Genomic DNA, 26001 nt, shown 5'->3' on the forward strand with positions numbered 1-26001 from the left:
AACAAATGATACAGCCAGATTCTCGCTGGAAAGTATCAAGGGAGACTATGCTAGGCTGGGGAAGACGCTTAAGGAAATTGAGGCTCAGGTGATCTTTAGCGGGATCCTTCCTGTTCCTAGAGAAGGGCAACAAAGGTCTGACAAGATTATGACTGTCAACAGATGGCTTAGGCAGTGGTGCTATAAGGAGGGCTTTGGGATGTATGGCCACTGGGAGGCATTCACGGACAGAGGTCAGTTCTCTCGGGATGGACTTCATCTGAGTAGGGAAGGAAATAGACTTCTAGGATCGAGGCTGGCACAACTGATAAAGAGAGCTTTAAACTAGGAATTGGGGGGAGATGGATGGGAGATGTCCAGAAAATCTCCACGCCAGATTTTAGCATTGAGAGGGAAGAAGATGAAGTAAGAAAGGATACAGTCATGGGTAGGAGAATGTATATAAGGAGCGAGGGCGGTGTGGATACTAGTCTAATAGGTTATACGGGCTGTAGAATGACTGTGCCTAATAGGGTACAGAATCTGAGCGAGTCCAAACAGAAAAAATTAAGATGTTTGTACACCAATGCGAGGAGTCTAGGTAACAAAATGGAGGAACTAGAGCTACTGGTGCAGGAAGTGAAACCAGATATTATAGGGATAACAGAAACATGGTGGAATAGTAGTCATGACTGGACTACAGGTATTGAAGGGTATGTGCTGTTTAGGAAAGACAGAAACAAGGGTAAAGGGGGTGGAGTAGCATTGTATATCAACGAAGAGTTAGAATGTAAAGAAATAAGAAGCGATGCAATGGATAAGACAGAGTCTGTCTGGGCAAAAATTACATTGGGGAAGAAAACTAGTAAAGCCTCTCCTACGATAGTGCTTGGGGTGTGCTATAGACCTCCGGGATCTAATTTGGATATGGATAGAGCCCTTTTTAATGTCTTTAATCAAGTAAATACTAATGGAAACTGCGTGATCATGGGAGACTTTAACTTCCCAGATATAGACTGGAGGACCAGTGCTAGTAATAATAATAGGGCTCAGATTTTCCTAGATGCGATAGCTGATAGATTCCTTCATCAAGTAGTTGCTGAAACGACTAGAGGGGATGCCATTTTAGATTTAATTTTGGTGTGTAGCGAGGACCTCATAGAAGAAATGGTTGTAGGGGACAATCTTGGCTCAAGTGATCATGAGCTAATTCAGTTCAAACTAAATGGAAGGATTAACAAAAATAAATCTGCAACTAGGGTTTTTGATTTCAAAAGGGCTGACTTTCAAAAATTAAGGAAATTAGTTAGGGAAGTGGATTGGACTGAAGAACTTATGGATCTAAAGGTAGAGGAGGCCTGGGATTACTTTAAATCAAAACTGCAGAAGCTTACGGAAGCCTGTATCCCAAGAAAGGGGAAAAAATTCATAGGCAGGAGTTGTAGACCAAGCTGGATGAGCAAGCATCTTAGAGAGGTGATTAAGAAGAAGCAGAAAGCATACAAGGAGTGGAAGATGGGAGGGATCAGCAAGGAAAGCTACCTAATTGAGGTCAGAACATGTAGGGATAAAGTGAGACAGGCTAAAAGTCGAGTAGAGTTGGACCTTGCAAAGGGAATTAAAACCAATAGTAAAAGGTTCTATAGCCATATAAATAAGAAGAAAACTATGAAGGAAGAAGTGGGGCCGCTTAACACTGAGGATGGAGCGGAGGTTAAAGATAATCTAGGCATGGCCCAATATCTAAACAAATACTTTGCCTCAATCTTTAATAAGGTTAAAGAGGATCTTGGGGATAATGGTAGCATGACAAATGGGAAGGAGGATATAGAGGTAGATATTACCATATCAGAGGTAGAAGCGAAACTGAAACAGCTTAATGGGATTAAATCGGGGGGCCCAGATAATCTTCATCCAAGAATATTAAAGGAATTGGCACCTGAAATTGCAAGCCCATTAGCAAGAATTTTTAATGAATCTGTGAACTCAGGAATAGTACCGAATGATTGGAGAATTGCTAATATAGTTCCTATTTTTAAGAAAGGAAAAAAAAGTGATCCGGGTAACTACAGGCCAGTTAGTTTGACATCTGTAGTATGCAAGGTCCTGGAAAAAATTTTGAAGGAGAAATTAGTTAAGGACATTGAAGTCAATGGTAAATGGGACAAAATACAACATGGTTTTACAAAAGGTAGATCATGCCAAACCAATCTAATCTCCTTTTTTGAAAAAGTAACAGATTTTTTAGATAAAGGAAATGCAGTGGATCTAATTTACCTAGATTTCAGTAAGGCATTTGATACCGTGCCACATGGGGAATTATTAGTTAAATTGGAGAAGATGGGGATCAATATGAACATCAGAAGGTGGATAAGGAATTGGTTAAAGGGGAGACTGCAACGGGTCCTACTGAAAGGCGAACTGTCAGGTTGGAGGGAGGTTACCAGTGGAGTTCCTCAGGGATCGGTTTTGGGACCAATCTTATTTAATCTTTTTGTTACTGACCTTGGCACAAAAAGTGGGAGTGTGCTAATAAAGTTTGCAGATGATACAAAGCTGGGAGGTATTGCCAATTCGGAGAAGGATCGGGATATTATACAGGAGGATCTGGATGACCTTGTAAACTGGAGTAATAGTAATAGGATGAAATTTAATAGTGAGAAGTGTAAGGTTATGCATTTAGGGATTAATAACAAGAATTTTAGTTATAAGTTGGGGACGCATCAATTAGAAGTAACGGAAGAGGAGAAGGACCTTGGAGTATTGGTTGATCATAGGATGACTATGAGCTGCCAATGTGATGTGGCTGTGAAAAAAGCTAATGCGGTTTTGGGATGCATCAGGAGAGGCATTTCCAGTAGGGATAAGGAGGTTTTAGTACCGTTATACAAGGCACTGGTGAGACCTCACCTAGAATACTGTGTGCAGTTCTGGTCTCCCATGTTTAAAAAGGATGAATTCAAACTGGAGCAGGTACAGAGAAGGGCTACTAGGATGATGCTAGGAATGGAAAACTTGTCTTATGAAAGGAGACTTAAGGAGATGGGCTTGTTTAGCCTAACTAAAAGAAGGTTGAGGGGAGATATGATTGCTCTCAATAAATATATCAGAGGGATAAATATAGGAGAGGGAGAGGAATTATTTAAGCTCAGCACCAATGTGGACACAAGAACAAATGGGTATAAACTGGCCACCAGGAAGTTTAGACTTGAAATCAGACGAAGGTTTTTAACCATCAGAGGAGTGAAGTTTGGAATAGCCTTCCAAGGGAAGCAGTGGGGGCAAAAGATCTATCTGGTTTTAAGATTCTACTCGATAAGTTTATGGAGGAGATGGTATGATGGGATAATGGGATTTTGGTAAGTAATTGATCTTTAAATATTCAGGGTAAATAGGCCAAATCCCCTGAGATGGGATATTAGATGGATGGGATCTGATTTACTATAGAAAACTCTTTCCTGGGTATCTGGCTGGTGAATCTTGCCCATGTGCTCAGGGTTTGGCTGATTGCCATGTTTGGGGTCAGGAGGGAGTTTTCCTCCAGGGCAGATTGGAGAGGCCCTGGAGGTTTTTTTGCCTTCCTCTGTAGCATGGGGCATTGTTGACTGGAGGGAGGCTTCTCTGCTCCTTGAAGTTTTGAACCATGATTTGAGGACTTCAATAGCTCAGACATGGGTGAGGTTTTTCATAGGAGTGGGTGGGTGACATTCTGTGGCCTGCGCTGTGCAGGAGGTCGGACTAGATGATCAGAGTGGTCCCTTCTGACCTTAGCATCTATGAATCTATGAATCTATGATACTGGAATACAGCATTCAGTGTTGGAGTCATTACGGAGTGACAGTCAGAAAAGGTAGGATTGGTAGGAACTATTAGGAAAGGGACAGATAATTAGACAGTAAATCTCATAATGCCACTATATAAATCCATGGTATGCCCACAGCTTGAATACTGCATGCAATTCTGGTCGCCCCATCTCAAGAAAGATGTATTAGAAATGGAGAAAGTACAAAGAAAGGGGACAAAATTGATCATGGGGATGGAACAGCTTCCGTATAAGGAGAGATTAGACAGGCTGTGACTTATCAGCTTAGAAAATAAATGACTAAGGGGGATATAATTGAGGTCTATAAAATCATGGCGGGTGTGGAGAAAGTAAATCAGAAAGTGTTATTTTCCCCTTCACATATTACAAGAACCTGGGGTCACGCAATGAAATTAAATGGCAGGTGGTTTAAAACAAACACAAGGAAATACTTCTTCACACAACAGAGTCAACGTGTTGAAGTAGTTGTCAGGGGATTTTGTGATGGCCAATAATACAACCGGGTTCAAAAAAGAATTAGATAAGTTCATAGCGGATAAATCTATTAAAGGCCACTCATGAGCACAGAGCAGTGTGGCCTAGTGCCCATGGTCAGTACATCAGCCCTCAAGTGCAGGACTTTGTTTTCTTGGGGCTACAGTCAATATAGCAGCCCTTGAGTGTAGGGGAGTGTGGCCTAGTGGACAGAGTGAATAGAGAGGACCTCAAATGCAGGATAATGTGGTAATGGCTAAACCCAAGGGCTGTTACCGGAGGGGATAATGGCATGGGCAGTGAGACATGGGCCCACCCGATTCCACCGGGTCCTGACCCAGCGCCTTAGCAGTGGCGGAGTGGTCCACCATTGGGTTAGTGGGAAATCATAGAATCATAGATTCAAAGGACTGGAAGGGACCTCGAACGCTCATCTAGTCCAGTCCCCTGCACTCATGGCAGGACTAAATATTATTTAGACCACCCATGAAAGGTGTTTGACTCACCTGCTCTTAAAAATCTCCAGTGATGGAGATTCCACAAGTGCCCTAGGCAATTTATTCCAGTGCTTACCCACCCTGACTGGAAGTTTTTTCTAGTGTCCAACCGACACCTCTCTTGCTGCAATTTAAGCCCATTGCTAATTGTTCTGTCCTATGAGGTTAAGGAGAAGAATTTTTCTCCCTCCTCCTTGTAACAACGTTTTATGTTCTTGAAAACTGTTCTCATGTCCCCTCTCAGCCTTCTCTTTTCCAGCCCAAACAATCCCAATTTTTAATCTTCCCTCATAGGTCGTGTTTTCTTGACCTTTAATCATTTTTGTTGCTCTTCTCTGACTTTCTCCAATTTGTCCACATCTTTCCTGATATAGACTGCAGGACAAGTGCTAGTCATAATAATAGGGCTCAGATTTTCCTGGATACGATAGCTGATGGATTCTTTCACCAAGTAGGTGCTGAACCGAGAAGAGAGGACACCATTTTAGATTTGGTTTTGGTGAGCAGTGAGGACCTCATAGAAGAAATGATTGTAGGGGACAAGCTTGGTTTGAACGATCATGAGCTAATTCATAGAATCATAGACTATCAGGGTTGGAAGGGACCTCAGGAGGTCATCTAGTCCAACCCCCTGCTCAAAGCAGGGCCAATCCCCAATTTTTGCCCCAGATCCCTAAATGGCCCCCTCAAGGATTGAACTCACAACCCTGGATTTAGCAGGCCAATGCTCAAACCACTGAGCTATCCCTCCCAATTCAGTTCAAACTAAATGGAAGGATAAACAAAAATAGATTTGTGACTAGGGTTTTTGATTTCAAAAAGGCTGACTTTAAAAAATTAAGGAAATTAGTTAGGGAAGTGGATTGGACTGAAAACCTTGTGGATCTAAAGGCAGAGGAGGCCTGGAATTACTTCAAGTCAAAGCTGCAGAAGCTATCGGAAGCCTGCATCCCAAGAACGGGATAAAAATTCATAGGGAGAAAGGCCAAAAGTGAGAAAGGCCAAAAGCCATGTAAAGTCGGACCTTGCAAAGGGAATTAAAAGCAATAGTAAAAGGTTCTATAGCCATATAAATAAGAAGAAAACAAAGAAAGAAGTGGGACCGCTTGACACTGAGGATGGAGTGGAGGTTAAGGATAATCTAGGCATGGCCCAATATCTAAACAAATACTTTGCCTCAGTCTTTAACGGGGCTAATGAGGAGCTTAGGGATAATGGTAGGATGACAAATGGGAATGAGGATATGGAGGTAGATATTACCATATCCGAGGTAGAAGCCAAACTCGAACAGCTTAATGGGACTAAATCGGGGAGCCCAGATAATCTTCATCCAAGAATATTAAAGGAACTGGCACATGAAATTGCAAGTCCATTAGCAAGAATTTTTAATCAATCTGTAAACTCAGGGGTCTTACCGTATGACTGGAGAATTGCTAACATCGTTCCTATTTTTAAGAAAGGTAAAAAGAGTGATCCAGATAACTAGAGGCCTGTTAGTTTGACACCTGTAGCATGCAAGGTCTTGGAAAAAATGTTGAAGGAGAAAGTAGTTAAGGACATTGAGGTCAAAAGTAAATGGGACAAAATACAACATGGTTTTACAAAAGGTAGATCGTGTCAAACCAACCTGATTTCCTTCTTTGAGAAGGTAACAGATTTTTTAAACAAAGGGAACGCAGTGGATCGAATTTACCTAGATTTCAGTATGGCATTTGATACGGTTCCACATGGAGAATTATTAGCTAAATTGGAAAAGATGGGGGTCAATATGAAAATTGAAAGGTGGATAAGTAACTGGTTAAAGGGGAGACTACAGTGGGTCACAATGAAAGGTGAACTGTCAGACTGAAAGGAGGTTACTAGTGGAATTCCTCAGGGATCGGTTTTGGGACCAATCTTGTTTAATCTTTTTATTATTGACCTTGGTACAAAAAGGGGGAATGTGCTAATAAAGTTTGGGGATGACACAAAGCTGGGAGGTATTGGCAATACAAAGAAGGACCGGGATATCATACAGGAAGATCTGGATGACCTTGTAAACTGGAGAAATAGTAATAGAATGAAATTTAATAGTGAAAAGTGCAAGATCATGCATTTAGGGATTAATAACAAGAATTTCTGTTATAAACTGGGGACACATTACTTGGAAGTAACAGAGCAGGAGAAGGACCTTGGAGTATTGGTTGATCACAGGATGACTATGAACTGCCAATGTAACATGGCCGTGAAAAAAGATAATGCGGTTTTGGGATGCATCAGATGAGGTATTTCCAGTAGATATAAGGAGGTGTTAGTACTGTTATACAAGGCACTGGTGAGACCTCCTCTAGAATACTGTGTGCAGTTCTGGTCTCCCATGTTTAAGAAGGATGAATTCAAACTGGAACAGGTACAGAGAAGGGCTACTAGGATGCTCCAAGGAATGGAAAACCTGTCTTATGAAAGGAGACTCAAGGAGCTTGGCTTGTTTAGCCTAACCAAAAGAAGGCTGAGGGGAGATAGGATTGCTCTCTATAAATATTTCAGAGGGATAAATACCATGGAGGGAGAGGAATTATTTAAGCTCAGTATCAATGTGGACACAAGAACAAATGGGTATAAACTGGCCATGAGGAAGTTTAGACTTGAAATTAGACAAAGCTTCCTAAGTATCAGAGGAGTGAAGTTCTGGAACAGTCTTCCAAGGGGAGCAGTGGGGGCAAAAGACATATCTGGCTTCAAGACAAAGCTTGATAAGTTTATGGAGGAGATGGTATGATGGCAATTAATTGATCTTTGACTACTAGTGGTAGATATGCCCAATGGCCTGTGAGGGGATGTTAGATGGGGTGGGTTCTGAGTTACTACAGAGAATGCTTTCCTGGGTGACTGGCTGGTGAGTCTTGCCCACATGCTCAGGGTTTAGCTGATTGCCATATTTGGGGTCGGGAAAGAATATTCCCCCAGGGCAGATTGGCAGAGGCCCTGAGGGTTTTTTGCCTTCCTCTGCAGTGTGGGACACAGGTCACTTCCTGGAGGATTCTCTGCACCTTGAAGTCTTTAAACCACGATTTGAGGACTTCAGTAGCTCACACATAAATTAGGAGTTTGTTACAGGAGTGGGTGGGTGAGATTCCGTGGCCTGCATTGTGAACAAGGTCAGACTAGACGACAATAATGGTTCCTTCTCACCTTAAAGTCTATGATTCTATGAATACTCCAGTTGAGGCATAGTCAGCGCAGAGTAGAACGGAAGATTGTTCCTTCCTAAGTGGAGGACTTTGCATTTGTCCTTATTGAATTTCATTCTATTTACTTCAGACCATTTCTCCACTTTGTCCAGATCATTCTGAATTTTATTCCTAAACTCCAAAACACTTGCAATCCCTCCCAGCTTGATATCATCCACAAACTTTATAAGTGTATTCTCTATGCCATTATCTAAATCATTGATGAAGATATTGAACAGAACCAGACCCAGAACTGATCCCTGAGGGACCCCACTCATTATTCCCTTCCAGGATGACTGTGAACCACTGAGAACTACTCTCTGGGAATGGTTTTCCAACCAGCTATACACCCACCTTGTAGTAACTCCATCTAGCTTGCATTTCCCTACTTTGTTTATGAGGTCATGCGAGATGGTATTAAAAGCCTTACTAAAGTCAAGATATACCATGTCTATCACTTCCGCCCTATCCACAAGGCTTGTTCTCCTGTCAAAAAATCTATCAGGTTGATTTGACGCGATTTGTTCTTGACAAATCCATGCTGTTACTTATCACCTTACTTTCTTCTACATATTTGGAAATTGATTGCTTAATTATTTGCTCCATTATCTTTCTGAGTACAGAAATTAAGCTGATTGGTCTGTAATTCCCTGGGTTGTCCTTGTTTCCCTTTTTATACATAAGCACAATATTTGCCCTTTTCCAGTCTTCTGGAATCTCCCCCATCTTCCATGACTTTTCAGAGATAATCGCTAAGGGCTCAGATATCTCCTCAGTCAGCTCCTCAAGTATTCTAGGATGCATTTTATCAGGCTTTGGTGACTTGAAGACATCTAACATGACTAAGTCATTTTTAACTTGTTCTTTCCCTATTTTAGCCTCTGATCCTACCTCATTTTCACTAGCATTCACTACATTATACGTCCAATCACCACCAACCTTGTTGGTGAAAACTGAAACACAGACGTCACTAAGCATCTCTGCTATTTCTGCATTTTCTGTTATTGTTTTCCTCCCCTAATTGCAACACCGCAACATGCTGACCTTACACGGGTGGGAGATACCACTCCCTCCACCTCCCTGGGTCACTTCCTACCGGGCTTCCTGAAGCTGCAATCCATATCACGTCGGGGTCTCTGGGCCCCTCGGAGCAGGTAATTCCATGCAACTCGGACTCCAGCTGGTCAGCTGTAGGCAATAGGTCCCTGGTCTGTGTCTCGAGATCTCCACCTTCCACAGGCAAGGGCTGTAATGGCTTCTGGGTTGGAGACTCGACCAAGAGTACTACTTTTTCTTTCTACCAGCACAGGATTTGGAGCACACTTAGCCTGGTCTGAGGGGCAGGACTTCCTCCACCCCTAGTGTGGGATTAACCCTTTCCTGGCCAGTGAAGATACGCACACCCCATCACAGGCATGAAATCTGGAAGGGAACCATTGGAACGAACTTCCAGTGATAGAGGTGGAGTGTCCATCTCAAGATTTGTACATCCAGCCTGTGGTCCATTCTGGAAAATATGCTCCCAGCAAAGACAAATCATTGGGCTGCATAGAGGGGTAGCTGGGTGAGTTTCTCTGGCCTGTGATATACAGGAGATCAGTCTTGTAACTGTAATGGTCCCTTCTTACCTTAAGATCTACAAATGTACCAGTCAAAGTTTCAGAGCTAGAAAGGTCACGTCATTTATCCATCCATTGCCTGGGCCATAGAGTGCACTGGTGGGTGAATTAAGATTTCAGCTGGTAGCCCTTCATCCAGACAGCTGAGGCCTCTCATGCCAGGCCTTTGAGTGCCCAGGTGTGTACTAATTTGATTAGGCTCCAGGCCATTTCCCAGTCGATGTTCATGTCATTGACAAGACACATGGACAGGTTCAGGGAATGCTGGGCTGTGAGTCCTTCCAACTCTTGGGAATGGGTTCCAGTGGAGCCCAGGCTCGTGGTGGGTGAAAGAGGCTCTGACTGAGTGGAATCCCATGTGGGATGAGTTGGAAGAGGTCTTGACTCAGTCCCCATGACACAACAACATAGACGGCTGAAGGAATTAGAAATGGGCCATGGAGACGTCTGCCTACAGGGACAGAGGTCACTGCTGTGTGATGGTGGCAGAGGTGCCCCAAGGGAGAAGTCAGTTAGGAGCCATCACTTCTGTTTCCAGTGTCTGACAATATGTGGCAGCCCAGGGTATTGCTGATGGGGTGGCTGTACCTTTTCCCCTTTTCGTAGGGCTTTCGGGTGGGCTGGTCAGGTGTTGCCCAAATGTGACGATGAGCTACAGATCTTTCCCCTTCTAGGAGCATGGGTTGGAATGGGGTCCAAACAGGTAGTAGTCCCATTATTAGGTGTATTACAGTTGTGTATAGAGGTCTCCACTGAGTTTGGGACCCCAATGCGCTAGGAGCTCGGGAGAGGCCTGTCGTGCTGCTGGCTGGGGTTTGTAAAGGAGCCAAAGGGCGTGAAATTTAATGGAAGTTGGGGGCTGAAATCCCTGAGGCTGCTGTGAGAACTGCAGCCTGTGATGGGGGGTGTCCTCCTGCAGCCTGCCCGGTCTCCCCTGGCAGGGAACTCTCTGTCTCTGGCCCTGGACAGGGATCTCCTGCCAAGAGCACAGATCGGAGCTCCCTGATGTGCCCACTCAGCTCCCTGGGTTAACGAAGAGGCCTCTCTAACCGGCACGTTCATCTCATCCCCAGCTCCTCACTGCCTGGTGGAGGACCAAGGCGTCTCTGCTGAAGGAGGAGAGGAGGAATCTGACAGTCTCTGGACCCCTGTTGCCTTCATCGCTCTCTTCCTGCTCAGCCTGTTGTACAGCGCCGGCGTCACGCTGCTTAAGGTAACAGCAACAGCTACCTTCATGGTCCCGTGTCACTGCTTAGAGCAACAACCAGTGCTCAAGAATCCATCCCATGCCATCAGCATGCAGGCAGCCGGCAGCCGCCATCCTCGGGAACTACTTAGTCACCCACAGTCAGTGATGAAATTCAATAAGGACAACGCCAGGTACTCCACTTAGGAAGGAGCAATGAGTTGCACACACACAAAATGGGAAATGCCGGCCTAGGGAGGAGTACTGCCGAAAGGGATCTGGGGGTCCTAGTGGATCACAAGCTAAATATGAGTCAACAATGTAATAATCAGTGCTCAAGAGAAGACTGGGGTGGCCTGGATGCAGGAATGAGATTATAACCTTTTTCAAATATATAAAAGGTTGTTAGAAAAAGGAGGGTGAAAAATTGTCCTTGTTAACCTCGGAGGCTAGGACAAGAAGCAATGGGCGATAATTGCAGCAAGGGCGGTTTAGGTTGGATATTGGAAAAACCTTCCTAACTGTCAGGCTGGGTAACTGCTGGAACAAATTGCCCAGGGAGGTTTTGGATCCTCCATTGTTGGAAGTTTTTAGGAGCAGGTTAGACAAATACCTGTCAGGGATGGACTAGTTATTACTTAGTCCAGCCTCATGGCAGGAGAGGGGACTAGGTGAGCTGTCGAGGTCTCTCCCTGTCCCACATCTCTATGATGTTCTGGTTGTCAGAGGCTAACACCAAAGTCAGGAGTAAGAGCCCAGGTTTAGGAACAGGTTACCTAGAGAGACGAAAGCCTGGGTGCAGGACAGGAGCTGGGCTGGATCCAGATGGCAAGAAGCGAGGAGCCAGACTGGGCCCAGACGGGAAGAAGGCGGGAGCCGGGCTGGGCCCAGACGGGAAGAAGGCGGGAGCCGGGCTGGACCCAGATGGCAAGAAGCGAGGAGCCAGGCTGGGCCCAGACGGGAAGAAGGCAGGAGCCGGGCTGGGCCCAGACGGGTGGGGAAGGGAACATGGGACCTTTCCGCTCTAGGGGGTGCTGGTTCTGATCCAGTCCCAGAGCAGGGGGCTGTTGGCTCAGGAGGGTGGGAAGTGGGACTCAGGTTGTTTCCTCACTAGGGGCGCTGGTTCCCTGCATGAAGCGAGTTGTCCGGTCTCAGCCCAGCTCCCAGCAGGGCAGCATCCCAGTGGCTGAGGGCAGATTAGGCCATGTGGGGTGAGCTCCTCGCTCCCCCCCAGGGGTGTCTCTCAGGGGCACAGCGCTAGCGGGGGTCAGCTGTGGGACTCAGGGTGGTGTCACCAATAGAGCTTGGAGTCCTGGCCCCTTGTCACCACGCGCTGGATCACGTTCTTGTACTCGGGGCCACTTGCCTGCCTCAGCTGCACCATGGCAGAGAATAGCCACTTCACCTGCAGGGGGGCAGAGAGAGCAAGGCTGAGAGGGGTCAGCGCAGGGGGAGTTGCTCTGTCTGTCTGTCTGTGTCATCCCTTCCTGCTTTTATGTCTGTGTCTCATTCACTGAGCCTCTCTTATTCATAGAATCATAGAATATCAGGGTTGGAAGGGACCCCAGAAGGTCATCTAGTCCAACCCCCTGCTCAAAGCAGGACCAAGTCCCAGTTAAATCATCCCAGCCAGGGCTTTGTCAAGCCTGACCTTAAAAACCTCTAAGGAAGGAGATTCTACCACCTCCCTAGGTAACGCATTCCAGTGTTTCACCACCCTCTTAGTGAAAAAGTTTTTCCTAATATCCAATCTAAACCTCCCCCATTGCAACTTGAGACCATTACTCCTCGTTCTGTCATCTGCTACCATTGAGAACAGTCTAGAGCCATCCTCTTTGAAACCCCCTTTCAGGTAGTTGAAAGCAGCTATCAAATCCCCCCTCATTCTTCTCTTCTGCAGACTAAACAATCCCAGCTCCCTCAGCCTCTCCTCATAAGTCATGTGCTCTAGACCCCTAATCATTTTTGTTGCCCTTCGTTGTACTCTTTCCAATTTATCCACATCCTTCCTGTAGTGTGGGGCCCAAAACTGGACACAGTACTCCAGATGAGGCCTCACCAGTGTCGAATAGAGGGGAACGATCACGTCCCTCGATCTGCTCGCTATGCCCCTACTTATACATCCCAAAATGCCATTGGCCTTCTTGGCAACAAGGGCACACTGCTGACTCATATCCAGCTTCTCGTCCACTGTCACCCCTAGGTCCTTTTCCGCAGAACTGCTGCCGAGCCATTCGGTCCCTAGTCTGTAGCGGTGCATTGGATTCTTCCATCCTAAGTGCAGGACCCTGCACTTATCCTTATTGAACCTCATTAGATTCTTTTGGCCCAATCCTCCAATTTGTCTAGGTCCTTCTGTATCCTATCCCTCCCCTCCAGCGTATCTACCACTCCTCCCAGTTTAGTATCATCCGCAAATTTGCTGAGAGTGCAATCCACACCATCCTCCAGATCATTTATGAAGATATTGAACAAAACGGGCCCCAGGACCGACCCCTGGGGCACTCCACTTGACACCGGCTGCCAACTAGACATGGAGCCATTGATCACTACCCGTTGAGCCCGACAATCTAGCCAGCTTTCTACCCACCTTATAGTGCATTCATCCAGCCCATACTTCCTTAACTTGCTGACAAGAATGCTGTGGGAGACCGTGTCAAAAGCTTTGCTAAAGTCAAGAAACAATACATCCACTGCTTTCCCTTCATCCACAGAACCAGTAATCTCATCATAAAAGGCGATTAGATTAGTCAGGCATGACCTTCCCTTGGTGAATCCATGCTGACTGTTCCTGATCACTTTCCTCTCCTCTAAGTGCTTCAGGATTGATTCTTTGAGGACCTGCTCCATGATTTTTCCAGGGACTGAGGTGAGGCTGACCGGCCTGTAGTTCCCAGGATCCTCCTTCTTCCCTTTTTTAAAGATGGGCACTACATTAGCCTTTTTCCAGTCATCCGGGACTTCCCCCGTTCGCCACGAGTTTTCAAAGATAATGGCCAAGGGCTCTGCAATCACAGCCGCCAATTCCTTCAGCACTCTCGGATGCAATTCGTCCGGCCCCATGGACTTGTGCACGTCCAGCTTTTCTAAATAGTCCCTAACCACCTCTATCTCTACAGAGGGCTGGCCATCTCTTCCCCATCTTGTGTTGCCCAGCACAGCAGTCTGGGAGCTGACCTTGTTAGTGAAAACAGAGGCAAAAAAAGCATTGAGTACATTAGCTTTTTCCACATCCTCTGTCACTAGCTTGCCTCCCTCATTCAGTAAGGGGCCCACACTTTCCTTGGCTTTCTTCTTGTTGCCAACATACCTGAAGGAATCCTTCTTGTTACTCTTGACATCTCTTGCTAGCTGCAGCTCCAGGTGCGATTTGGCCCTCCTGATATCTTTCCTACATGCCCGAGCAATATTTTTATACTCTTCCCTGGTCATATGTCCAACCTTCCACTTCTTGTAAGCTTCTTTTTTATGTTTAAGATCCGCTAGGATTTCACCATTAAGCCAAGCTGGTCGCCTGCCATATTTACTATTCTTTCGACTCATCGGGATGGTTTGTCCCTGTAACCTCAACAGGGATTCCTTGAAATACAGCCAGCTCTCCTGGACTCCCTTCCCTTTCATGTTAGTCCCCCAGGGGATCCTGGCCATCTGTTCCCTGAGGGAGTCAAAGTCTGCTTTCCTGAAGTCCAGGGTCCGTATCCTGCTGCTTACCTTTCTTCCCTGCGTCAGGATCCTGAACTCAACCAACTCATGGTCACTGCCTCCCAGATTCCCATCCACTTTTGCTTCCCCCACTAATTCTACCCGGTTTGTGAGCAGCAGGTCAAGAAAAGCGCTCCCCCTAGTTGGCTCCCCTAGCACTTGCACCAGGAAATTGTCCCCTACGCTTTCCAAAAACTTCCTGGATTGTCTATGCACCGCTGTATTGCTCTCCCAGCAGATATCAGGAAAATTAAAGTCACCCATGAGAATCAGGGCATGCGATCTAGTAGCTTCCGTGAGTTGCCGGAAGAAAGCCTCATCCACCTCATCCCCCTGGTCCGGTGGTCTAGAGCAGACTCCCACCATGACATCACTCTTGTTGCACACACTTCTAAACTTAATCCAGAGACACTCAGGTTTTTCCACAGTTTCGTACCGGAGCTCTGAGCAGTCATACTGCTCCCTTACATACAGTGCTACTCCCCCACCTTTTCTGCCTTGCCTGTCCTTCCTGAACAGTTTATAACCATCCATGACTGTACTCCAGTCATGTGAGTTATCCCACCAAGTCTCTGTTATTCCAATCACGTCATAATTCCTTGACATCACCAGGACCTCCAGTTCTCCCTGCTTGTTTCCAAGGCTTTGTGCATTTGTATATAAGCACTTGAGATAACCTGTTGATCGCCCCTCATTCCCAGTATGAGGCAGGAGCCCTCCCCTCACAGACATTCCTGCCTGTGCTTCCTCCCGGTATCCCGCTTTCCCACTTACCTCAGGGCTTTGGTCTCCTTCCCCCGGTGAACCTAGTTTAAAGCCCTCCTCACTAGGTTAGCCAGCCTGCTGGCAAAGATGTTCTTCCCTCTCTTCGTAAGATGGAGCCCTATTCACCTATTCTTCTTTCTCTTTCCTTCTTCAGTTCTTTCTTTCCCTTCCAAGCTCCCCTCTACTGAGCTAAACTTGTTCATTCCTTCGTTCCTATGTTCGTTCTCTCTCTCACCTTGAACAGGGTCACAGTGGCGCTGTAGCACATGCTCTAGAGGAAGAAAGTTATGAAGACTGAGAGGGTGGACCAGAGGCCATCAAGCTCTTCATCTCTGTCCTCACTGCAAAACTCACCCGACATGATCACTTCTGTTGGGGGGAGAGAAAGAGACGTCAACTCATACTCAGCCACTGTGAGAGAGAGAGCTCGGACTGTGAGTCCAACACCAACCCACCTATCCCCTTCTCCACACATCCTTCCATCCCTCCACCATTCCCTCTCTAGACATATCCAGCCATCCTAAACCACACACCCCTCCACCCATCCATTTCTAGACTGATCCTGCCATCCATCCATCCATCCCTAGCAACATTCTGCCCACCTAACTGTGTCGAGATACAACCATCCATCCATCCCTCCATACACTTCCACACACCCCTCACCTGACCCATCCATGACCACACACCCCTCCACCCATCTGTCTCTAGATACAACCATCCATCCGTGACCACACACCCCTCCACCCATCCATCCATCCATCCATCCCCACCCACCCCTCCTCCCATCCATCTCTAGATACAACCATCCATCCATCTCTATGTACAACCATCCTTCCATCTCTAGATGCAACCATCCATCCATGACCACACACCCCTCCACCCATTCATCCATCCCCACCCACCCCTCCTCCCATCCATCTCTAGATACAACCATCCGTCCATCTCTAGATGCAACCATCCATCCATCCCCACCCACCCCCTACCTATCCATCTCTAGATACAACCATCCATCCATGACCACACACCCCTCCACCCATCCATCTCTAGATACAACCATCCATCTATGACCCCACACACCTCTACCCATTCATCTATGGACACAACCATCTATCCATCCCCACCCACCCCCTACCTATCCATCTCTAGATACAACCATCCATCCATGACCACACACCCCTCCACCCATCCATCTCTAGATACAACCATCCATCTATGACCCCACACACCTCTACCCATTCATCTATGGACACAACCATCTATCCATCCCCACCCACCCCTCCTCCCATCCATCTCTAGATACAACCATCCGTCCATCTCTAGATGCAACCATCCATCCATCCCCACCCACCCCCTACCTATCCATCTCTAGATACAACCATCCATCCATGACCACACACCCCTCCACCCATCCATCCCCACCCACCCCTCCTCCCATCCATCTCTAGATACAACCATCCGTCAATCTCTAGATGCAACCATCCATCCATCCCCACCCACCCCCTACCTATCCATCTCTAGATACCACCATCCATCCATGACCATACACCCCTCCACCCATCCATCTCTAGATACAACCATCCATCTATGACCCCACACACCTCTACCCATTCATCTATGGACACAACCATCTATGCATCCCCACCCACCCCTCCACCCATCCATCTCTAGATACAATCATCCATACATCCCCACCTACCCCTCCACCCATCCATCCATCTCTAAATACAACCATCCGTCCATCTCTAGATGCAACTGTCCATCCATGACCACACACCCCTCCACCCATCCATCCCTATACACAACTGTCCATTCATCCAACCATCCATTCCACACATCTTTACTTGCTCTCTCCATTTGCACACCCTCTCCGTCCCTCCATTCCCACAAGTGACGTGGCTCAGGATCCCTTAGAGGGTAAATCCATAAGTGTGTGTGAGGTGCCAGGATGTAGCAGGGACAGGGGAGCCCCCTAAAGACCAGGATGGATGGATTTCATGTGTGTACCTCTATGACACTGATCCCAATGTACCTAACACTCAGGAGTCACTTCAGATGGAATGCAGCTGCCTCTGGGGCTGTTTATTTAGGGCTCCCTTGGGTGGCACTGGGATGGTGGCATCTGGTGGCTGTTTATAGGGGGCTCTCTTGGCCGGCACTGAGATTTGGCCCCCTTTGGTGTGGGACACAGGGGCTTCTTAGATAGTGATCCCTTGCCCAAATGCCAAGCTGTAGCTGGCATGAGGGCTGCTGAACACTGTCGCTTTGACGAACAGAGCCATGAGTAATTTAATGACGGGGAGGCTCAAGTTTATCTCTCAGAGGAAAGATGGCGCCCCCTAGCACAGCAGTGGGGGCATTGAGGTCATCTCTGACTGTCAGGGGAGAACACGCCATACTGAGCCCACTGCCATGCTCGTGCAGGTGTGCATGGCTTCTGGATCACCCAGGTCTCCTTCCCTATGTAAAGGGGGATCCAAGGATTTGGTTGGAGTTGGTACATCTTAGACATGGGTGAGATATCCCCATATAAACCGACCCCCACATACCCCACCCAAGAGTCAGACAAATCTCAGCACTTGGTGAGGGGTCCGTGTATAAACAGCCCCCATGTTTCACCCCAGAAGGGACGCAACTCAGCACGGAGTGAGGGATTCCTGTAACACCTGTCCCAGAGACAGCTGCATCGTAGAGCTGGCTGAGAGTGGAGGAAGAACAGGCTGTGTGGCTGCCTCAGGGTGCATGTTTGTGTCTCTCTGTGTTGTGTGTCACTGTGTGTGTACAAACATGACAACCCAGGTGGGAGGGTCTCTGGGTCATGCCATGTTACATGTGTGTCCATCTGTACCAGATTGAGCTCTCTCTCTCTCTTTCTCTGTCAGTAATCACTGCAGTCTCCTACTTTGCGTGTCCCTCCCTGCTAGCAACTGCACTGCCCCCAGGATAACAGCCCTAACACTGCCGCTGCTGGCTACCCACCCTTTAGCGCCATATGCGGAGCTCTGTGCTTGGCTCTGGTGTGTTCGAGCCCTGCGCTTACCCATCCAGCCCTGGGGCTGACACACACACACGTGCGTGTATGTGTGTGGGTGCCCTGTTGGGGCTAGGTAGGAGACAGGTCTCATGTGTGGGGCCATAGAGGAGTCTGCATCCTCTGTCCCACCCCGTTGCCTGGGCCCTCTATGTCACCAGAGCTAGTGAGACTTTAGCTGAGCCCTTGCTTAGTGTCTGTTTCAGATAACAGCCCTACTACTGCTGCTGCTTTGCGAGCACTTGGTGCCAGGAGCTGATCCCTGGTGCGGGGTGTTTGCTGTATGTTGTTCTATCACCCCCTCCCCAGCTGCCACAGAGGGTTGCGGGTGGAGGGAGACCCCTTAGCCTCCTAGCCAGCAGAGGAGGTGTGTTTAGGGGTCAGGGAATTTGAATTGCCCTCCCTCCACTGATTCTGTCTGGAAACTCTCCCTGCTCCTCTCTGGGGTGGGATGGGATGTGGGGTAAATGCTGACCCTGACACAGTGGCCCTCTGGGCATGCACAGGTTCTAGCCTAGAGGACCTTGCCTCAGTGGGATCCTAGGGATTGCTTAGCCATCCATCCATCCTTCTTCATCCATAACCATCATCTATCCATCCATCCCTATATATTCCATCCATCCATCCATCCTTGCTCATCCCTAACCATTCATCCATCCTCATCTGTATCTTCCATCCATTCATCCTGATCTGTACCCATTCATCCATTCTTGTTCCTAACCATCCATCCAATGTCCTGTCTGTCTGTCCATCCATCCTCATCCCTCACCATCCATCCATGCAACCCCATCCACTTGTCTATCTATCTATCTATCTCTTTCAGTATTCATCCACCCCTATCCCTCCATCACCATCGGTGCCCATTGACACTAATCCATTCATTCCCATCCCAAATATACGTAGTCAGCCATTATCATATTTACCCATCCTTTCATCCCCATCTATCACTCATTCACTATGGGTAACAACTCATTCATCCATCCACCTGCCCATCCCCATCAGTACCAATCCAGTGCCAAATGTAACTACCAATCCATTGACATTCATTTATACATCCATTCATCCCCATCTCCTCCCATCCATCTAGCACAGTCCATCTATTTATCCATCCATCAATCTTTCAGAAAGTGTACCCATCCAACATTCATCATCCATCCATCTATACCCCCATACACACCCCTCTATCCATCCATCCACCCATCTGCGGATCCCAATACATTTTTTCTATCCCTCGGCATCTGTTTACCCATTGGCATCCACCCTCTTTGAGCCATCCAACCATCATTCCCTGAGTGCAATGCAGTCTAGTTGCAGGCACGCTGGGTGGGACACTCAGGACACCTGGATTCTGTTTCTAGCTCTGTCATTGACATGCTCGGTGATTTTGGGCAGGTCCCTTCCACTCTTGGTACCTCTGTTTCTCCTCCTCCTCTTTCTGTATTTAGGTTGTGAGAAGGACTGTCTCCCACTGTCTGTGCTGTGCCCATCCCAACAGGGTCCTGGTCTCAGTTGGGAGTTAATTTAATCCAAATAATGATCTTCCTATTTCTCTCCTCCTCCTTGTGATATCTCTTGGTGTATTAGTCCTGCCCCCTGAAGTATGTATCCATCTAATCATCTCTTTGAACACCTGGCCTTCCAACTGAGATTGGCTTGAATGTGTCTGTTCCTCTGCAGTATGTATGTGTGTATATGTGTAACTGTGCATCTACCCCCCTCTCCATCACTGTTTCCATGCTGTATATGTATGTGGGAGATGGAGACTATCAAATGTTCTAAGGAAGAATTTGTCAATGGAAGATATCAGAATTTGGCAGAGCATAAAGCTACCCCACGGGTCATGAGTAACGAAGTAAACAAGATTATAAACGTTGGGAATTTGGCTACACTACAAAGCTAATGGCATGAGAAGCAACTTCTAGTTTCCAGCACAGCAGAATAATGAAACACTAAGATAAGAACATTGGATAATGAATTGTAAAAAGGATAAACAACTATCGTATATATATGACTGTATAATCAGAAATAAAATGCTTTTACCAGCAACTGTCTCAGTTGTGCTGCAAGCCAGCCTGCTAACAGCGACATATGTACTCATGCATGCATTCATCCTTCCTTACATGGCATGGACCCACATATCTACCCATCCTTCCTTCCATGGCATCTACTCATCTTTCCTTTCATGGAATCTACCCATGTATCTATGTATCCATCCATGGTGTATATGTATCCACCCATACAGGATCTTATAGCATCTTGGTTTCTCCTAGCCTGCAACCTGGGACCTTGTCCACCTTGGGCAACCCACAGATTTGACCCAGTGAAACCACAACAAGGAGACCTGGGAGTGAGCTCAGACTAGTTTCATTTATTCACTTGTCATCACTGAGGGCACAGAGATTATTTACAGGAAGCTGTACTGGACAATGCTAACAGCGGGGCTGGGAGGAGCCGTCTTCATTTACCGGAGACTTTGCTGACACTGCGTTGCGTGAACTTCATCTGCAGGGCTTTGTGGATGCCCATGCAGGTGTAGGTGTCCCCGCTGTTCCAGCTGGCCTTGCTGACTTTCAGCTTGCTGTAGAGGAAGAAGTTTGAGTCACCATCTTTGTCCTTCATGGGTGGACTGGTGATGTTGTCAGTCTCCTTTTCACCTTCGTTGTTCTTCATCCACTGCACCGAGATGTCCTCGGGGAAGAAGCCCCGCACCAGGCAGGTGAGGCTGACAGAGTCTCCTTTGCTGCTCAGCTCCTCGTTGTGGGGACGCAGGAGGTAGATGCCCGGGGTGGAGTGCTTGCCTTCGGTGGATGGGGATGGAGGACACAGATGAGCCATGCACATTACTCATCTGGGGCACATGGAAATAAGGATGGTGTGTGTGTGTGTATATAGGAGGGTAGGAACATCCCCTCTCTCCTTCAGGGGGACTGGGAGCTGGTATCTCTGGAGCACAATTTGAGGGTGTGGATGTGGGGATGGAAAAGGACTCAGGGGCCAGGATCCCAGGTTGTTGGGGGTTGGGGCTTCCTCTTAAGGAGTATCCCTCCCTGCTGGGGGTGGGGATAGGGGAGTCTCTCCCCTTAGGGGCCCTGAGCTCCTCTTACCTGGCTTCTTGGAGATGGATTTGATGAGGGGAGAGGGTAGCTCTGAGTGCTCCACTTTGCAGGTAAAGGTCTCTCCAGCCTCCCAGTCACGGGTGAAGATGGGCATGGAGCTGGAGGCGGTGAAGGTGCCGTTGAACTGCTCAGCGAGGATCAGGGCTAATGGACTCTGTCTTCTCCCGGGACCAGACGATCTGGAGGCTGGAGTCGCTCGGCAGGTTGACCACCAGACAGGTGAGCATGGGACTCTGGGTCACGTTCAGGGCGGTGAGGGATGAGGGCACCAGGAAGACTTGGATGTTGCTGGGAGATGTTGTTTCTTCTGGGGATGGGAGAGCCTGGGTCAGTAGATAGTCCTGGTCTCCCCTGCCCAAGTCCATCTCGGTCTCCCCTCACTCCCTGTCCCCTAAAAAGCCCATCCCAGTCTCCCCCCACCACTCCTCTCCCGCCTCGAGCCCAGCCCGGTGTCCCCCTCCCTTTCCTAGGCAGCCTGGCCCCGGTCAGTGTCACCTCTGCACTTGCAGGCGTGGTCCTGTTTTTTGCTCCCGGTCTTGCCCTCCAGCCACTCGTCCTGGGAGACACTGGCATTGCTGCGGGTGCTGAAAGTGCGGCCGTCGGCGTCCTTCTTGGTGGGGGTGGTGTCACCAGAAAGTTGCCCGGGCTCGCCGTTCACCAGCCATTCCACCATCAAAGTCTTGGGGTAAAAGCTGGAGATGAAGCACAGCAGCTGGATGGCACCTGGCTTGATGGTGCAGGAGGAGTGGAGGACGTGCACCTCAGGTTCAATGGGGAGTGGCTCTGGGAGAAGGGAGGCAGAGGTTAGTTATTGTACAGATCCCTCCTGGGCCACCCCCACTCCCTGCAGCACAGCGTCCCCTACTGAGCCCCAGCACCCTGTTGTCCACAGCATGGCACCCCTTACTGAGCCCCCCGCTCCCTGCAGCATGGGGCTCCCTACTCAGCCCTCTGCCCCTTTCCCTGCATTGCAGCACCCATCGCTTCTCTTTGGTCTCTCTTTTCGTCCCTCCACCCTTTGGTGTGTGGTCTCTCTCTTTACACTATCTACCTGTCCCCATTCACTCCCATCTCTCTGTGGTGTCTCTCTCTCTCCATCTCTTCTCCCACAGTGGTGACCCTTGGCTCATAGCACTAGCAGGCTCCCATCCTCTCTCCCTGCAGCAGTCACTGGATCAGGGACCTGAGAGACCCCCAACCCCTCCCCTTCCACCCCCCCCCCCGGGCTGCGCTGCACCGTCCCTACTTGGGATTTCCTTGGAGATGCTGGAGCTGATGGGTTGGTGTCGTACGTTGCAGCTATAGGTGTTAGATTTCCAGCTGCTGGCTGGGACGGTGACCTGGATGCTGAGCGTGTAGAGGCCGCTGGAAGGTTGCAGCAGGGAGGGATAGGTCTTCACGCCCGGGGAGGCAACGTTTGGGCTCCATGTCACGGTGACCGGCTCGCGAAAGTATCCTTTGGCCAGGCAGCTGAAGGTGACCTGGGGGGTGGTGCCTTCGGTGGTGCAGGAGGTCAGGGGGAAGATAGACGGTGCCGTGGGGCTAACTGCAAAGGGAGAGAGAGCGAGGCCATGAGACGCAGTCCCTACCCCGCTCTGTGCAGCACAAGGGCCCTACCGTGGCACTGGGGCCAGCACTTAATGCCGGGGGAGAGCGTCCCCTAACGGAGCCCCACTCTGCTCCATTCAGCACAGCAGACAGCTTGTGGTGAGACTGTTGACAGTTGCAAGGTCTTGTTAATGTCTGTGTTTAAGTGGATGTCTGAGATTGGAACCCCACATCTTCCAGGTTGTGTCACAGAGTGACCAGGAGCAGGGCCCCCAATTTAACTTGTGCTGCACAGACCCTGTTGTACTAGCGATTTTAGCTTGAGTAAATGTTATATTCTCATTAGGCTCCTAGGTGGTAACATCATTGGCCCCTGCTGGCTTGTAAGCATTTCTATGGCTCAAACGCACATCGTTAGATATCCCCAATGAGCTCCCAAGACATTGCAGGAAAGACTGGGGCTGTACAAGTCAACCCAAGACATATGGGCCCTTTGGGTTAGAGTTAGGGTTATCGTTATACATAGGGGAGGAGGATTAAGGGTTAGGGTTAGGATTAGGTGCTGGGGTTAAGGGCTAGAGGTTGCTGGGGTAGAATTAAGGGTGATGGTTTAATGGTTTGGGTCACATATCTTTCCACTCTCAAGTTCAATACTTGATGTGTTATGACTGGATTTCTAGCCAATTTTGTAGTCATTCATCCATCAGATTCCTACCGGGTCTGATGCCATTTCCAGAGGGAGTTAATGAAACTCTTGGGTCCTAACCCAAGGGACTAATTAGCCAAGTTCTGATAGTTCTTGTTTTGGGATGCTTGATACTAGACTGGAGAATCAAAACTCTGATGCTTAGAGGGTCAAGGTGGGGAGGTTGGGGTTAGAGCTGGGATTATGATTAGGGGTATAATTGGTCGTTAGTACTTGTATCACAGTGGTCTAGAAAACCCAGTCTAGGATCAGAGACCCATCGCACCAGCAGCTTTACAGAGAAATAAGAATGAGGACTCTAATGATCCCAGGACCATTGCAGCCTAAGCAATCTAAAGTCAGGGTTGGGGGGATAAGGTTGGCACTTTAGGGTTACGGGTTGGGTTTGACGAGAGGGTCAGAGTTGGGGGTCAGAGTTAGGGAGTAGGGGTAGAGAGCCGGGGTTCAGGATGGGGATAGGACTATAGGGAAAGGGCGAGGATTAGGCTGTTGGGGTTAAGGAGTTGGTGCATCTGTTGGGAGTTAGGATGCTGGGGTTAGGGTCCTGGTTAGGGAGTTAGGACAGAGTTGGGGGTCTAAGTAGTTGAGTTTAATGTTTGGTTTAGGGTCATAGTTCTGGGGTTAGGGTAAAAAAAGCTTCCCTCCCCCAAACTCAGTAGTCGACTGGTTATCACAACCCCTCGCTCACGACCTTTCTAGCCAGATTCCCACTCAAGAAACACTCATATTCTAACCAATTTGGATGAAGATTTTGCTGGACACTTTCCTAAACTCTACAGGAGAAATCTCCCAAGAATTCCAGCTGCCTCACTTTCTAGATGCCCAAGCTTGGGGAGCAGTTACCGGGGTCTGCATCTCCAGTGTGCTTTAGCCAAAGACATCAGAGCTCGTCCCCCGTGGAAAGGAAGCCCAACGAGTCTCCAGCTGAGTGCGCCGCAAAAACGGAGCCAGCTCAACTCAAAGGCCAAATTAGGAACCTGAACTCTGAGCTGTCACCTGAACAGGGGTTGCCGGTTACATCCAGCCCCAGGCAGCCAAGCTGACATCTAGCTGTGCTGGGAACTCCCCATGCTTGGCTCTCAGCATGAAGCATGAGCGCAGAGCTGATGGAGGGAGGCTGGGACGGCTCAGAGAGACGTGTTCCTGCACTCGGTGAGTTCAGGGTTTTACCTCTGACAAGGGACATGCCAAAGGGGAAATTTATGCCTCAGTTTAGAAAGTTTTTGGTTGCAAATATTTGCGACTATGCTAAAGAGAGGAGACAATAAAAGCCCCTTAGAAACAATTCACCTCTTCCCCCAAACCTCTAGTTGTAGCCCCCCAACCCTGAGCGCCCCACATCTGCTAATGGCCCTGAGTCCTGACCCCCAGCCTCCTGCTAGCTCAGCCCTGGGCTCCCCCCAGCCCTGCCTGTGCCCCTCACTCCCATCCCACAGCCCCCTGCTATTGCAGCCCTGGCTCCACCCAGCTCTGCTGATGCCCCTCACTCCCGACCCGCAGCACCTGCTAGACCAGCCCTGGCCTCCCCCCAGCCCTGCCTGTGCCCCTCACTCCTGACCTGCAGCCCCGGCTAGCCCAGCTCTGGGCTCCCTCTACAGCTCTGCTGTTTCCCCTCACTCCTGACCTGTTATCCCAGCCCCCTGTTATCCCAGACCTGGGCTGCTCCCAGCCCTGCTGGTGCCCCTCACTCTTTACCCACAGCTCTGCTAGTGCCCCTCATTCCTGACCTGTAGCCCCTGCTATCCCAGCCCTGACCCCTGGCCTTGCCTCTGCCCCTCACTCCCGATCCACAGCCCTTGCCAGCACAGCCCTGGGCTCCCCCACAGCCCTGCCAGTGCCCCTCACTCCTGATGTGCAGCCCCTGCTAGCCCAGCTCTGGACCCCTTTCAAAGCTGTTATCCCAGCTTATAGGTGGAGTGTGAGATAAGCACCTCTGTTCCCCTGTCTCTGCGGGGGGCGGGGGGAACAGCGCTGCCTGTGTTACCCATCCCGACCTCCGTAGCATAGCCAGGCTCTGCAGGGAGCCATGTTCTGCACCCTGCCCTGGTATTGGGTCCACACAGGGGGATGTACCCCACTGTCCTTCATAGGTGAGAACAGAGCACAGCAGTCCTGGCTCCCAGCCCCCCTGCTCTAAGTCACTAGACCCCACTACCCTCCCAGAGCTGAGGAGAGAATGCAGGAGTCATAGAATCATAGAATATCAGGTTTGGAAGGGACCTCAGGAGGTCATCTAATCCAACCCCCCTGTTCAAAGCAGGACCAATCCCCAATTTTTGCTCCAAATGTCCCCCTCAGGATTGAACTCACTACCCTGGGTTTAGCAGGCTAATGCTTATACCACTGAGC

The 26001-nt window shown here is 48.7% G+C and overlaps 5 gene segments (V, D, J or C); 1 reads left to right on the forward strand and 4 right to left on the reverse strand.

Moving 5' to 3' along the window:
• LOC119842119 overlaps positions 1-26001 on the reverse strand; it is a 201945-nt gene that overhangs the window by 106712 nt on the left and 69232 nt on the right.
• LOC119842116 overlaps positions 1-26001 on the reverse strand; it is a 172698-nt gene that overhangs the window by 74172 nt on the left and 72525 nt on the right.
• The window catches only part of LOC119842121, a 255219-nt gene that overhangs the window by 38238 nt on the left and 190980 nt on the right, over positions 1-26001 (reverse strand). Inside the window, 2 exon segments of the C gene segment in view lie at positions 22022-22181; positions 22645-22944. Coding sequence covers positions 22022-22181; positions 22645-22944 — 460 coding nt within the window.
• LOC122456456 overlaps positions 1-26001 on the forward strand; it is a 55100-nt gene that overhangs the window by 22194 nt on the left and 6905 nt on the right.
• Positions 20631-21707, reverse strand: LOC122456467. The segment is given in 2 exon segments: positions 20631-21080; positions 21387-21707. Coding segments are annotated over 2 exon segments (447 nt in total).

Source organism: Dermochelys coriacea, chromosome 13, assembly GCF_009764565.3.
Source record: "Dermochelys coriacea isolate rDerCor1 chromosome 13, rDerCor1.pri.v4, whole genome shotgun sequence".
In the NCBI taxonomy this organism is placed as follows: Eukaryota; Metazoa; Chordata; order Testudines; family Dermochelyidae; genus Dermochelys; species Dermochelys coriacea.